The following is a 14,049-nucleotide window of genomic DNA, read 5'->3' on the forward strand; positions in this document are numbered from 1 at the left end:
GTCCCGGGACTTCTTACTCCTGTCCTCGGCCCTACATGCTTCACGCTGCTCCCCTCACCTTGTTCTGGGCGCAGCGTGAAGCATCATCCAGCCGGGCAGCAGCCAATGAGTGGGAGCGGTGTAATCCCCGCCCCCTCATCACACAGCATCGGGGCCCTGAGGTCACTAGTTACGCCACTGCACACAGGGGTTAATAAGCCCCATGTGATAGCGTTTGGAGGTGGCAGGTTCTCTTTATGGAGGGTCTATTAGAGCTCGCACTTCAGCGATGAAAACCTAGGACCTGGAAATGAGGGTCTGTAGACAACTATTAAAACACATGATTTCTAATTTATTTATTTATTTATTTTGCTTGCTGAGAAATAAACAAAAATGGCAATAAATCCATTGCTACTAAAAAAAAAAGCAAAAACATTTTGTAGCCAATTGACTTTAAATACATTGTTGTAAAAGATTTAACTATAGGAAACTGAAGGGAGAATTCCTGGGTGTGTGCACAATAATAAACATGTTTCTAGACAGTTCACAGAAACGTTCCTGAAAAGTTCATTTCAGGAAAGAAACAATTGTGACAAAAGCAGCAATCAATGTCCCCGGCTCATTGTCAATTCCAGTTTCACGGCCGAGGCTGTTTACACAATACAGATGAGAACTGATCTTTTTATAAGGGCACCTAAGCCCCGGGACGCATTCCATCCAGGTTCACGCCCTCAGTTGTCAAACATTCACCTGGTGAAAAATCTAGAGTTATGTCAAATAAAACTATTCACCACGTGCAAACAATGTGCTATCGCAGGATCTAAAGAGATCAACATTCTTAGATGGTTGAGGTCATTCAAAGTTTGTTCTGTCCAGTCCCAGGAATGACAATGCGTTGGCAGCCAAGAGCTTGTCCTGGAAAATAAGAGGATGGAAAATGGTGTTTATGTTATTAATGGAAGGCTTTTATTATAAGCATAATCTTTAAAGTAGATGTAAACTCTTTAACAAGAAGACATTTAGGGCTTGTCCAAACCATGTACTAGGGATGCACCGATACTAGTATCTGTATCAGTGCCGATACCGAGTATTTGGGCGAGTACTCGCCCAAATGCTCTGATGCTTACCTGCAATACTGGAACTTCCAGTCAGAGGGAGAGCTCTGAGGGAGCATGGAGCCGGCTTCCTTTCCAATCTCGAAGCCGGGCACTGGGTTTTGACCTGCCTCCAGGGTTCCTGATTGGTTAGGAAGCTGGCTTCACTTGTTGCTAGGCAGCCTGGCTTTCTAACCAATCAGGAAGCCAGGTGGCACGTCATAACCTGCCTCCCGGCTTCCAGATTGGTCATGAAGCCAGGCTGCCTTGCAACAAGTGAAGCTGGCTTCCTAACCAATCAGAAAGCCAGGAGGCAGGTCATGACGTGCCGCCTGGCTTCCTGATTGGCTAGGAAGGCGGCTTTACTTGTTGCTACGCAGCCTGGCTTCCTGACCAATCAGGAAGCCGGACAGCACCTCATGACCCACTAACCGGCTTCCTGATTGGTCAGGCAGCCTCAGGAAATGAAGTTGGTGTTCTTTCGATAGAACACCGGCTTCCCAAGCAATCAGGAAGCCAGGTGTCGGGTAGTGATCCGCCACCCAGCTTCCTGATAATTAGGCCACACAACACCGGTATCGGTACTCGGTATCGGCAAGTACCAAAAAAAAAAGTTTTGGTGGATCCCTACCAAGTACATTGAGCAATGTGGATGGGGGAATATCCCCTGCCAGCTATTGTATTCTGACAGCTGGTGTCCACAAATGTCAGAATAACAGAACAGTGACTGCAGTTGATTGGAGACAACTCCTTGGAGTAGTACAAGCTCAATACTGCAGCCTGCATTTTGTGAATGGGCTGCCATTTAGAGGCCACAATATTGAAAAACATTGATGAGTATAATGAAAAGTGGATAGCGATATCTGCTCTCTGTTATAAATTCATTAAAACAATTCATCCCCTCACAGCTACCTCCTCATGTATCACTGGCCCATCCTTTTTTAGATTGTAAGCCCTCAGGGGCAGGGACCTCCTTACCATCTTGTCTTGAATAGTATTGTAATTATAATGTCTTCCTTATATTGTAAAGCGCTGCGCAAACTGTTGGCGCCATATAAATCCTGTATAATAATAGTAAATTGTCCCCTAGGTATAGATATTACAGGTATGCTTTAATAACTGAACAAGAAAATCTTACTTTTAAATTCATGTCAAAACTTTCCATCGATTCAATAAGGAGTCCAGGATTATGCTCTCCTAACGGAAAAGGATAGTCAGTTCCTAACATCACTTTTTCCTGTATGGAAAAATATTATTATCATGTTAATAATAAAGTCACTGATTGGAATAACTTAAATGTATTCCCTAAAAGGGGGGGGATTCAGAAAAATAGGATTTCCCCAAATGACACCCCTTGTCAGCATCATAGAATCGTGCAGTTCTTACAGAACAGCCTTTGTAAACCTTTATAACAAGGACGAACCATTTGAATAGTTTCAGGTGTCAGGGAACCCCCAGTAAAATGATTAGCCTTACAGCTTATGATAGATAAACATGATCAGTAGGTTGTAGAAACTTTTAAATAAAAGAAATCTATACTGAAAATCATGAAATGAGACAAATAACAATAATGACCAGAAAAGAAGTCCAGATAGTGAAACTTGTAGTGACATAGAGATATTTTTTGTCAGTGTAGAAGTGACCCCTTACATTGGTGCTCAGTGTAGAAGTGACCCCTTACATTGGTGCTCAGTGTAGAAACGACCCCTTACATTGGTGCTCAGTGTAGAAGTGACCCCCTTACATTGGTGGTCAGCGTAAAAGTGACCCCTCACATTGGTGGTCAGTGTAGAAGTAACCATTATATTGATGGTCAGTGTAGTTGTGACCCCTTACCTTGGTGCTCAGTGTAGAAATGACCCCTTACATTGGTGCTCAGTGTAGAAGTGACCCCTTACATTGGTGCTCAGTGTAGAAGTGACCCCTCACATTCGTGGTCAGTGTAGAAGTGAACCCTTACATTGGTGCTCGGTGTAGAAACGACCCCTTACATTGGTGCTCAGTGTAGAAGTGAACCCTTACATTGGTGCCCAGTGTAGAAACGACCCCTTACATTGGTGCTCAGTGTAGAAGTGACCCCTTACATTGGTGCTCAGTGTAGAAGTGACCCCTTACATTGGTGCTCAGTGTAAAAGTAACCCCTTACATTGGTGCTCAGTCTAGAAGTGACCCCTTGCATTGGTCCTCAGTGTAGAAGTGGCCCTTTACATTGGTGCTCAGTGTAGAAGTGACCCCTTACATTGGTGCTCGGTGTAGAAACGACCCCTTACATTGGTGCTCGGTGTAGAAACGACCCCTTACATTGGTGCTCGGTGTAGAAACGACCCCTTACATTGGTGCTCGGTGTAGAAACGACCCCTTACATTGGTGCTCGGTGTAGAAACGACCCCTTACATTGGTGCTCGGTGTAGAAACGACCCCTTACATTGGTGCTCGGTGTAGAAACGACCCCTTACATTGGTGCTCGGTGTAGAAACGACCCCTTACATTGGTGCTCGGTGTAGAAACGACCCCTTACATTGGTGCTCGGTGTAGAAACGACCCCTTACATTGGTGCTCGGTGTAGAAACGACCCCTTACATTGGTGCTCGGTGTAGAAACGACCCCTTACATTGGTGCTCGGTGTAGAAACGACCCCTTACATTGGTGCTCGGTGTAGAAACGACCCCTTACATTGGTGCTCGGTGTAGAAACGACCCCTTACATTGGTGCTCGGTGTAGAAACGACCCCTTACATTGGTGCTCGGTGTAGAAACGACCCCTTACATTGGTGCTCGGTGTAGAAACGACCCCTTACATTGGTGCTCGGTGTAGAAACGACCCCTTACATTGGTGCTCGGTGTAGAAACGACCCCTTACATTGGTGCTCGGTGTAGAAACGACCCCTTACATTGGTGCTCGGTGTAGAAACGACCCCTTACATTGGTGCTCGGTGTAGAAACGACCCCTTACATTGGTGCTCGGTGTAGAAACGACCCCTTACATTGGTGCTCGGTGTAGAAACGACCCCTTACATTGGTGCTCGGTGTAGAAACGACCCCTTACATTGGTGCTCGGTGTAGAAACGACCCCTTACATTGGTGCTCGGTGTAGAAACGACCCCTTACATTGGTGCTCGGTGTAGAAACGACCCCTTACATTGGTGCTCGGTGTAGAAACGACCCCTTACATTGGTGCTCGGTGTAGAAACGACCCCTTACATTGGTGCTCGGTGTAGAAACGACCCCTTACATTGGTGCTCGGTGTAGAAACGACCCCTTACATTGGTGCTCGGTGTAGAAACGACCCCTTACATTGGTGCTCGGTGTAGAAACGACCCCTTACATTGGTGCTCGGTGTAGAAACGACCCCTTACATTGGTGCTCGGTGTAGAAACGACCCCTTACATTGGTGCTCGGTGTAGAAACGACCCCTTACATTGGTGCTCGGTGTAGAAACGACCCCTTACATTGGTGCTCGGTGTAGAAACGACCCCTTACATTGGTGCTCGGTGTAGAAACGACCCCTTACATTGGTGCTCGGTGTAGAAACGACCCCTTACATTGGTGCTCGGTGTAGAAACGACCCCTTACATTGGTGCTCGGTGTAGAAACGACCCCTTACATTGGTGCTCGGTGTAGAAACGACCCCTTACATTGGTGCTCGGTGTAGAAACGACCCCTTACATTGGTGCTCGGTGTAGAAACGACCCCTTACATTGGTGCTCGGTGTAGAAACGACCCCTTACATTGGTGCTCGGTGTAGAAACGACCCCTTACATTGGTGCTCGGTGTAGAAACGACCCCTTACATTGGTGCTCGGTGTAGAAACGACCCCTTACATTGGTGCTCGGTGTAGAAACGACCCCTTACATTGGTGCTCGGTGTAGAAACGACCCCTTACATTGGTGCTCGGTGTAGAAACGACCCCTTACATTGGTGCTCGGTGTAGAAACGACCCCTTACATTGGTGCTCGGTGTAGAAACGACCCCTTACATTGGTGCTCGGTGTAGAAACGACCCCTTACATTGGTGCTCGGTGTAGAAACGACCCCTTACATTGGTGCTCGGTGTAGAAACGACCCCTTACATTGGTGCTCGGTGTAGAAACGACCCCTTACATTGGTGCTCGGTGTAGAAACGACCCCTTACATTGGTGCTCGGTGTAGAAACGACCCCTTACATTGGTGCTCGGTGTAGAAACGACCCCTTACATTGGTGCTCGGTGTAGAAACGACCCCTTACATTGGTGCTCGGTGTAGAAACGACCCCTTACATTGGTGCTCGGTGTAGAAACGACCCCTTACATTGGTGCTCGGTGTAGAAACGACCCCTTACATTGGTGCTCGGTGTAGAAACGACCCCTTACATTGGTGCTCGGTGTAGAAACGACCCCTTACATTGGTGCTCGGTGTAGAAACGACCCCTTACATTGGTGCTCGGTGTAGAAACGACCCCTTACATTGGTGCTCGGTGTAGAAACGACCCCTTACATTGGTGCTCGGTGTAGAAACGACCCCTTACATTGGTGCTCGGTGTAGAAACGACCCCTTACATTGGTGCTCGGTGTAGAAACGACCCCTTACATTGGTGCTCAGTGTAGAAGTGACCCCTTACATTGGTGCTCAGTGTAGCCAGGAGATCAATCTGCCTCTGCTCTCTTCTCAAGGAACCCCCAGCAACCTCTGGAGGAACCCAAAGATTCTATGGGACTGGATAGGCTGTATCATATTTTACAGTGGTGGCAAAATACTATATTTCATCAGCAGGTGGTGCTACAGACAAGTTCTCTAGTTATCGCTCTCGGTCCGTTTGAATCTTTCTAGTAGGGAGGGGCTCCATCATACTTAAAGTAAACAAATTATGATTTATTCCTGGAAATTTCCTTTGAACTGAACCTGCCTTTTGACCATTCTGGTACAACCAGCTTATCACTAGTGATGGGACTAGTTCAAGGGCCTTAGTTCTTGGAGCCTGGCATTGGTAGCTTCCCTCATACATTTAGGTGTTGATTTAGAACTCTTCCGCTCCGCATATAGCTGGGCAAATGACTTTCACATGGTACTACTGCCACTGAATGGAGCTGAATGGAACATTTAACCAAAAACCTTAACTCATTATACTCTAACCCTAATACCTAAACTAAACACTTTAAAACTCTGAACTGAACCCAAAGCTAGCCTCACCACTTGCAGTAAATTAACCCCTTATACTGGGAGCAGTAATGTCAACATTTAGATGCTGGTGACAAGGACCTGAGATCCATAAACTATGGTACCGTGTTTCCCCGAAAATAAGACACTGTCTTATATTTTTTTTGCCCCCCAAAAACACACTAGGTCTTATTTTCAGGGGATGTCTTATTTTTATTTTTTAATGTGCAACAAAATGTACAACAATCCAAAGTTATCTGGTATAACTCCGCCTGTCACAGTAACCAGCGCTATAGAGGAAGTATCAGCTAATGCGGCTCTGCTCGATCTGCCGCCGCAGCCTTGCTTTCTACAGCGCCGGCTTCCTTTGCCATCAGGGGCAGTGGTACCAGCGGTGCAGCAGTGGGGACATCAGACAGTGGACAGCGCGGTAAAGTACGGTACCATTTACCGGTACACATTACAGTACAGTACCATTACATTAAGCAGTGCCTTCGGGGACAGTAGTTGGTGAAGTTTGGTACTGGAGTGCTCCCTATCACTGCGCTGACCGGAGGGAGTCCCCTGTCATCCCCTTAATACAGTATGTCCCTGCAGGCTGATACTATCACTCCTGCTCTTCAAGTTTCCCCTCACATGCTACCACCATACTAGGTCTTATTTTCGGGGTAGGTCTTATATTACAGGAATCTTGAAAAATAGTGCTAGGTCTTACTTTCGAGGTAGGTCTTATTTTAGGGGAAACAGGGTAATTGGCAGATAGTTGGCTATAAGGTTCCAGGTTATGTCTTCCCCATTATGAAAACCTATTACCAGAGCTGCTTGAGGCTCCTGAAGTAAATACTAGCATTCTAAAGGACCGTGTTTGCATAGGCATTGTTGACACTGAGCACCGCAGTGGATGTTGGGATATTTTTGTGGAGGGGACGAGGGGTGCTCTGGTGGCGAGGTCAAGAACACCATGTGGTGGCCTCTACCTGCCATTAAAATATATCTAAACTAGACATGTGCACTGCCAAAAAATTTGTTTCGTTTCGTTTTAAATTCGGATTTGTGTTATTTCGTTTTTCGGGATTCGGGTGTGAAAGTCAATTCGGATTCGGAATTCGGATTCGGACGAAATTCGGTAGCGTTCGCACGAACGTTCGTTTCGTTTTCTGTTCTTATTCGTTTCTTATTCGTTTCGTTCGTTTGCAGCAAAAGTGACATTTGAGGGGGAAAAAATATTTTTCTCCTTCTCTAATGTCACTTTGCTCCAACGAACGAAACGAATAAGAAACGAAATGAACAGAAAACGAAACGAACGTTCGTGCGAACGTTCGTTTCGGAAATGGAAATTCGGATTCGTTTGCATTCGTTATGTCTGTAATTCGGAATTCGGATACATCCGAATGTCCGAATTTACGAAAATTCGTCCGAATTTCGATTCGGAACGAAACGAATCGCACATGTCTAATCTAAACCCAAAGACAAAAATGTAATATGTTGCAGCTTACCGGTCTTTAGATTTGGTGGCAGCATTGTTTTTCTTTTTTCAGATTATGTACGTTTTCCGCACACATCAGAAAATACCTGTTGATCCTGCCAGAAATCCAGTGTCCTTGTAACTTTCTGTGCACTAAACCAAAATCTAAAACAATATTATCAGCTTTCCTATCTATCTGCTGTGATCTGCAAAGCAGCACGTTCTATGTAACGAAGATGAGTGGAGGGGTTTGTAGTCCTAATCAGGAGAGCAGCCTAGGGTGATAATGTTTCTCCTCCATAGAAACAGTGCAGTGACTGAGCGTTGTCACCCGAGGAGAGGTATTGTGTGCCAGGCAGGATCAACAGGTGAAAATAAGGAAACAAAAGCCTGAAAAGAAAATATACCCATTACACTTTTAATTTAACATTATATGTTACTGCACTATTATTAGGGCAGACCTGCTACTAAGTTCACAGGTTTTACTGTCCCTAGACAGGGGCATCCCGAGGCCGGGTGTCACCCAGAGTGGGCCGGGTGGACCCTGCCATGACGTCATCGCGCATGTGTGTGACGTCACCATGAGAGTGCCTGATGACGTGGCCATCTTGCTGATACCTGCCGGTGGCCATCTTGGTGAAGGAGGCCGTCAGATAGAGGAGGGAACGTTCACCCGGCGGGATAAGCTATGCCTTTGGGTCCCCTCATCTCTCCTGCAACTGTCGGGCTCCCGGTCCATGACCGAGTGCCCGACTTTTCAGCGGGGGTGACACCAAGATGACTGTCATTCATTTTGTTGTCACCCCTCCAATGGTGTAACCTGGGTGCTGGCCGGACCCCCGTTCTGACGCCAATGCCCTAAGGCAGCGGTCCCCGACCCCCGGGCCGCGGACCGGTACTGGTCCGTGGATCAAATGGTACCGGGCCACGGGGCCCCGCACTGCTGACGGACTTCACAGTGAGGGGGCGGGTCCTGTGACTCACCTGCCCTCCCGGCCGCGTCCATAGTAACAGGCGGCAGGAGGGGAGGTGAGTCACAGGAGACGTGTGTGTCACAAGCCCCGCCCCCTGCAGTGAGTGCACACAACTCCCTGGTTGGGTAAGTCCGAGCGCTGAGGTTGACCGGTCCAAGGCGATAAAAAGGTTGGGGAGCACTGCCCTAAAGGATGTTTGAGGTTCTTCCTCCAGTTTCCAAACTATACCACTAAATGTGAACCAGCCAGCTATGCATGGCCCTCCAGGGGGCAGTATTTACCACATTTTATTTTAGACATTCCTCAATTAAGTCAGCACCTAGCTTTCACAAGAGGTCAGGTTTATCGTTTATTTTAATAACATAGGCCAGCCATTTCTGCTGGTCTTTACAATCTACGTGAACCACCCGCATTAGTCTCTATTTATAGTCTAATATCCTTACTACATCCATACAAGCATGCACCCACTATGGTCAGGTTTAGAGGAAACTCAGAGTTTTTGGATGGTAGGAGATAAACCAGAGCTTCTGGAGGAAGACCACACAACCATGGGAAGAACATACAAAACTCAATGCAGAGTCACCGATGGGAGTTGTAGTGCAGGATATGTGACTGTAAAAGCTGAACTCCAGGCAGATATAAAACACAAATTATTTAGTTATGTAATTGTTAAAAATCATTAGATGTATTTTTAAATGCGAATAGTGTATATACCTAAATTTGACTTGGTGGCATCCCTTTGTACCGCCTTGTACAGCAGCATTCACACAGGGAGGGACAGCTCATGCTTCAGGCTACACGTGGTTCATGTACTGACAGGGAACATGCTGATAGAAGGAAGAGATTTCCTCATTTGCCTGCTCCTACTCCTTGTCCAATCACAGGCTGGGGGTGGGGAGGCGACCAAGCTATACTGCTCATCTGCAGGACAGAAAAGTCAGGTCATAAGCCTCGCTGTGCTGGCTGGCAAGGCTTTCACAGGACTAAGGTGGCAAAAATGCAAATTCTTTGGGAGGTAAATCTGCTCCGATAAATGTAATTATAATGTGTATTTAGAGAAAAAGTCCAGGGAATGAGCGCTCTCCGAAGTGCTGGAAGGGGTTTATTTGGAGGGCACAAGGTGTACTACTTCTCAAAAAGTGCGGACCGGGGTGTCCGACATTTGTGTTAAGATAAGAAGGGGATAGAGAAGCGCTAGCAACCTAGTGTGAATACGTAGGGAAGTGATTAAAGGAGAACTATGGGGTTAAGGCTTTTCCCCATAGTTCTCCTTAGGGTAACAGGAGGACACAAACTAGCGTCCTTCCGTCACCCTAAGCTCAGGATACCGCGAGCTACAGCTCGCGGTATACTGAGACGTCGCAGCTGAAGCGGATCCCCGACAATTATGTCTGGATCCGCCCAGCTGCGTGAGTGACAGCTGGCTCTGCCTATCTAGAGGCAGAGCAGTGTTCACCAATACGTTTGCGGAGTGGCCGGATGGTGCGGCCTATGTATAGTAGGCCACAGGGGCATTTAAGGCCGTAGACTACTTGATTGTGGTCGCAGGTGATGAATTGTGTTATTGGGAATGTATTGCCAGAGCTGTCCTGGAATGAGGGTTGGCCATGAGTGATAAATTAGCAGGTGAGACACTTAGTTTTTTTACATTTGTAGACCCCTGTTCTGTTGTCAAACAAAAAAGTCTGTGTGGGTTTGTGTTTTGTGACGGACAATTTGCTGGGGGCTATTATGTTTTTCACGCTTCTGGCTTTTTTGAAAATTACTGTGGGTTTGGGGGGAAGGATTGGGCCCAATTCACACCTGTCCATTATCCGCATTGAATTTACTCACCTGCCCATTCATTTATTTTTTTGGTCAATACGCTGACACCTCTGATGTCCGATCGGAAGTGCTGACACACAGCATCACTTTCCTGGAATCGTCCCTCCAAAGCCTCCACTAACTCACCCAGACGTGAGTATTACATTTCCAATCCTTAATCACTTCCCTACGTATTCACACTAGGCTGCTAGCACTTCTCTATCCCCTCACCTTCTTGTTATAATGTGTATTTAACTGTTTGCATGGAGTTCAGCTTAACTGATCACTCATAGCAACCTACATGTCAAAGTTTGTCCATTGAACAGGGCTGTGGTCAAGGCTGTCCCTACACTATTCGCCACCTGCCTTGAGGTGGTTGGCTTGCTGATTGTCGGCGGTGGATACCTTTACACGGAGAGGGGTTGTTGTGCTGGCGGTGCATATTCGTTACCTGGGGGAAGGCGTTGGCAGGGTGCTGATGCTACCTCTGGGTCCAGCTGCTCTGCCCTGCGTTCCACCCTGCTCACTGATATCACTGGTTGCCAGGAGCTGGGCGCGACGTCAGCCAGAGCGTCCTTCTCAGCTTCTGGCAACCAGTGATATCAGTGAGCTGGACCGGAAGCAGGCCAGAGCATCCCAGCAACTTGGGATGCTCTGGCCATGCCCTTCACACCTGACCCCCCCATGTGATCCACTGAGATACCATCTGATGCAACCGCCTCAGGCTGCCTTATTATAGGGTTGGCCTTGGCTGTTGTTACCAAGCATCAAGCATGTAACTGCAAAGGAAGGGATGCACAAGCAAGCAGGCATCATTTTGTTGGTAAAGGAACATTGCAAGCTAGTATGAGCTTTAAGTAAATCACACCCATTGCATCTTAGTGACACAACAACTCACCTTTCCAATCACATCTATCAGGAGTTGTAAGGCTCTGGGGTCATGTACCAGGGAGTCCGTATAGAACGATCCAAGGTAGTTTTGAGGAGGTTCCTTATTATCAACAGCACAGAGATCAGGACGCACATTAAATCCATGGTTAACGCGACCAACAGTGAAGGGAAAGGCTCCACCTATAATAATAAAGCAATTATGATACATTTATAGAACAAGAAGAACATATTGGCTATCAAGAATATGAAAATATATCCTTCACCTGTGTTTACATGGCCCTTTTTTATTGTCATAAATCCCTTAAAAGTGCTCATATGTGTTAGGTCAGCCTTAGGTAGCATTTACATTGGATTCATGCAGAAGAGCAAAAGTTATTTGGTAGCGTTCCAGTCTCAGTTGAACCATTTTCCCATTGGGATAGGCCGAGGGCAATACTAGCCAATACAAGCTATTGCCTGTTTGGAGCAGTGTACATGTTTAGACCAGCCATTTTTTGGGAAGGGGGCTTTGGTCAGGTCCACCTGTCAAGCTTTACACCGCCATAGTGGGTGGCCAATCAATTGGCGCTGTAGCCTTGAGGTCCTCCTAGGAGGTTATTCCCACTATGAAGTTGGTTGCATGGAGTTTCCACATTCTCCCTGTTGGGAGAGGGGGGGCGGGCGCGACTTCCACCAGCTCTAATTTGCCCGTGGTAATCCAAAAATATAACAGAACGTTTCAGAGTAAACTGGTCGTAGACTAATTTTCCTGAACTATAGACAAAACCTAGTTGACAGTTGCAATAGAACAAGGTGGCCACGAGAGCAGGTCAGAGGATGGCCATAAGCAGTTTGATATTTTCAGTCTATATGACAGATCATGGTAAGAGGCCTTGTAAGGGTTAATTGTCAGTTCTTCTAAATCATACAGAGATCCTCCAACATGCCCTCAGAGATCACCTAATTGCCTAAGCTCAGAAAGACAAGGATTATACACAACCATTGTACATTTCGAACCATACACAAAAGGAATAAACCTCGTACCTCCATGAGCAAAGCAAACTTTAAGTTTGGAGAACTTCTCGAATATTCCACCCATAATCATATTGCAAATGGCGGTGGTTGTTTCCGCTGGCATGCCTAAAAAAACAGTAATATGAGTTTATATTTATCACTTCCATGCCCATCTTATTGCTGCTGTCTATCTAAACCCCCAGAACAACAATGTAATATATTGCAGCTTGCCAGTCCTTAGATGTGGTGGTTGTATTAGACTTATTTTTCCTTCGTTTTCACTTGGTGATCCTGCCAGTAACACAATTTCTGTCCTAAGATGACAACACTCAGTCACTGTATCAATGTAAGAACAGCTATGTCACCCTGGGCTGCTGGCTCCGGATTTGGATTTAAGAACACATCCCCCTCTCATCATTTCCATAACATAGGGGTGGGTGTTCTGTAGTTCACAAATGTGAACTGGACAGGGAGCAAGCTTGGAGCCCATGGTTCCTGTGTGTGGTGTAAAGTAGTCGCAGCTTCAAGCTCGCTCCTGTGATGGACTACAATCTCAATACAAATTGGTAAACTAAACATGAGATTGTAGTCCATCACAGGAGCGAGCTTGGAGAGGTGACTACTTTACAACACACACAGGGACCATGGGGAACAAAAGTAGCCACCCTCCAGAAGGAAGGACAGTGTCAGCACCAATTCAGAGATGTTTTGGGGATCTACAGCCGAGTAATACACAAATAAGATACATTGTTGTTAATAGTTAGGGTACTTGGATGTATATTTAGGATTTAATTGCTGCGTTTAGTGTCACTTTAAAGATAATTCAAAACTATCTGTATTATTACAATATCTTATTTATCTTTATAAAGCACCAACTTAATACTCAGCGCTAAAAATAAATAAGTGTGCATTCAAATTTCCTAGACATGAACAAGTGATAACACAGGGAGGAGAAAACTGGCCAAATGGACTTCCTGGCAACCATGCCAAAAAATCCTGTTTCACTCTAATGGCTCCACAGCCCATGGATTGCATACATTAGGTCCCGATGTCTTGTGAGCTTGGCTGCTCAGGCTTGGATGAGGTCTGGCCATTACCAGGGAGGCAGCATAGAGTGCTTTTATGAGGACGTGTTTTGATCTGCTAAAATCTGCTTCTAAGCATATGTGCGGTGAGGCCTGAGGGCTCGTTCACACCAAATCTGGACCACATCTGCACGAGTTTCTGCACATGCAGTGCAGTGTGTTTTGCCGTGTTTCTGCCGCTTTTTTTACATGTTCTGGGGCGTTTCTTTTTTTAAGCCTAAAATGGGCTTTCAGTGCGTTCCAGGGTGTTTGCATGTGTTTCTGATGCGTTCCAGAGCAGAAAAAATAAGGCATGCTGCAGCCCAAAATGCAGTTGGAAAACATTGGATGCATTGTAAATTGGTAAACTAAACATGAGATTGTAGTCCATCACAGGAGCGAGCTTGGAGAGGTGACTACTTTACAACACACACAGGGACCATGGGGAACAAAAGTAGCCACCCTCCAGAAGGAAGGACAGTGTCAGCACCAATTCAGAGATGTTTTGGGGATCTACAGCCGAGTAATACACAAATAAGATACATTGTTGTTAATAGTTAGGGTACTTGGATGTATATTTAGGATTTAATTGCTGCGTTTAGTGTCACTTTAAAGATAATTCAAAACTATCTGTATTATTACAATATCTTATTTA

At 46.2% G+C, this 14,049-nt stretch overlaps 1 protein-coding gene across 1 annotated transcript in view; it reads right to left on the reverse strand.

Moving 5' to 3' along the window:
- Positions 1–490: 490 nt before the first annotated feature.
- The window catches only part of ACMSD (aminocarboxymuconate semialdehyde decarboxylase), a 34,906-nt gene continuing 21,347 nt past the window's right edge, over positions 491–14,049 (reverse strand). Inside the window, exons 7-10 of the mRNA XM_018563048.1 lie at positions 12,361–12,456; positions 11,345–11,517; positions 2,212–2,310; positions 491–894 (exon numbers count right to left, since the gene is read on the reverse strand). Coding sequence (XP_018418550.1) covers positions 832–894; positions 2,212–2,310; positions 11,345–11,517; positions 12,361–12,456 — 431 coding nt within the window. The 3' untranslated portion in view covers positions 491–831. The remainder of the gene's footprint in view (positions 895–2,211; positions 2,311–11,344; positions 11,518–12,360; positions 12,457–14,049) is intronic.

This window comes from Nanorana parkeri, unplaced genomic scaffold (genome assembly GCF_000935625.1).
Source record: "Nanorana parkeri isolate BGI_ZX_2015 unplaced genomic scaffold, ASM93562v1 scaffold626, whole genome shotgun sequence".
In the NCBI taxonomy this organism is placed as follows: Eukaryota; Metazoa; Chordata; class Amphibia; order Anura; family Dicroglossidae; genus Nanorana; species Nanorana parkeri.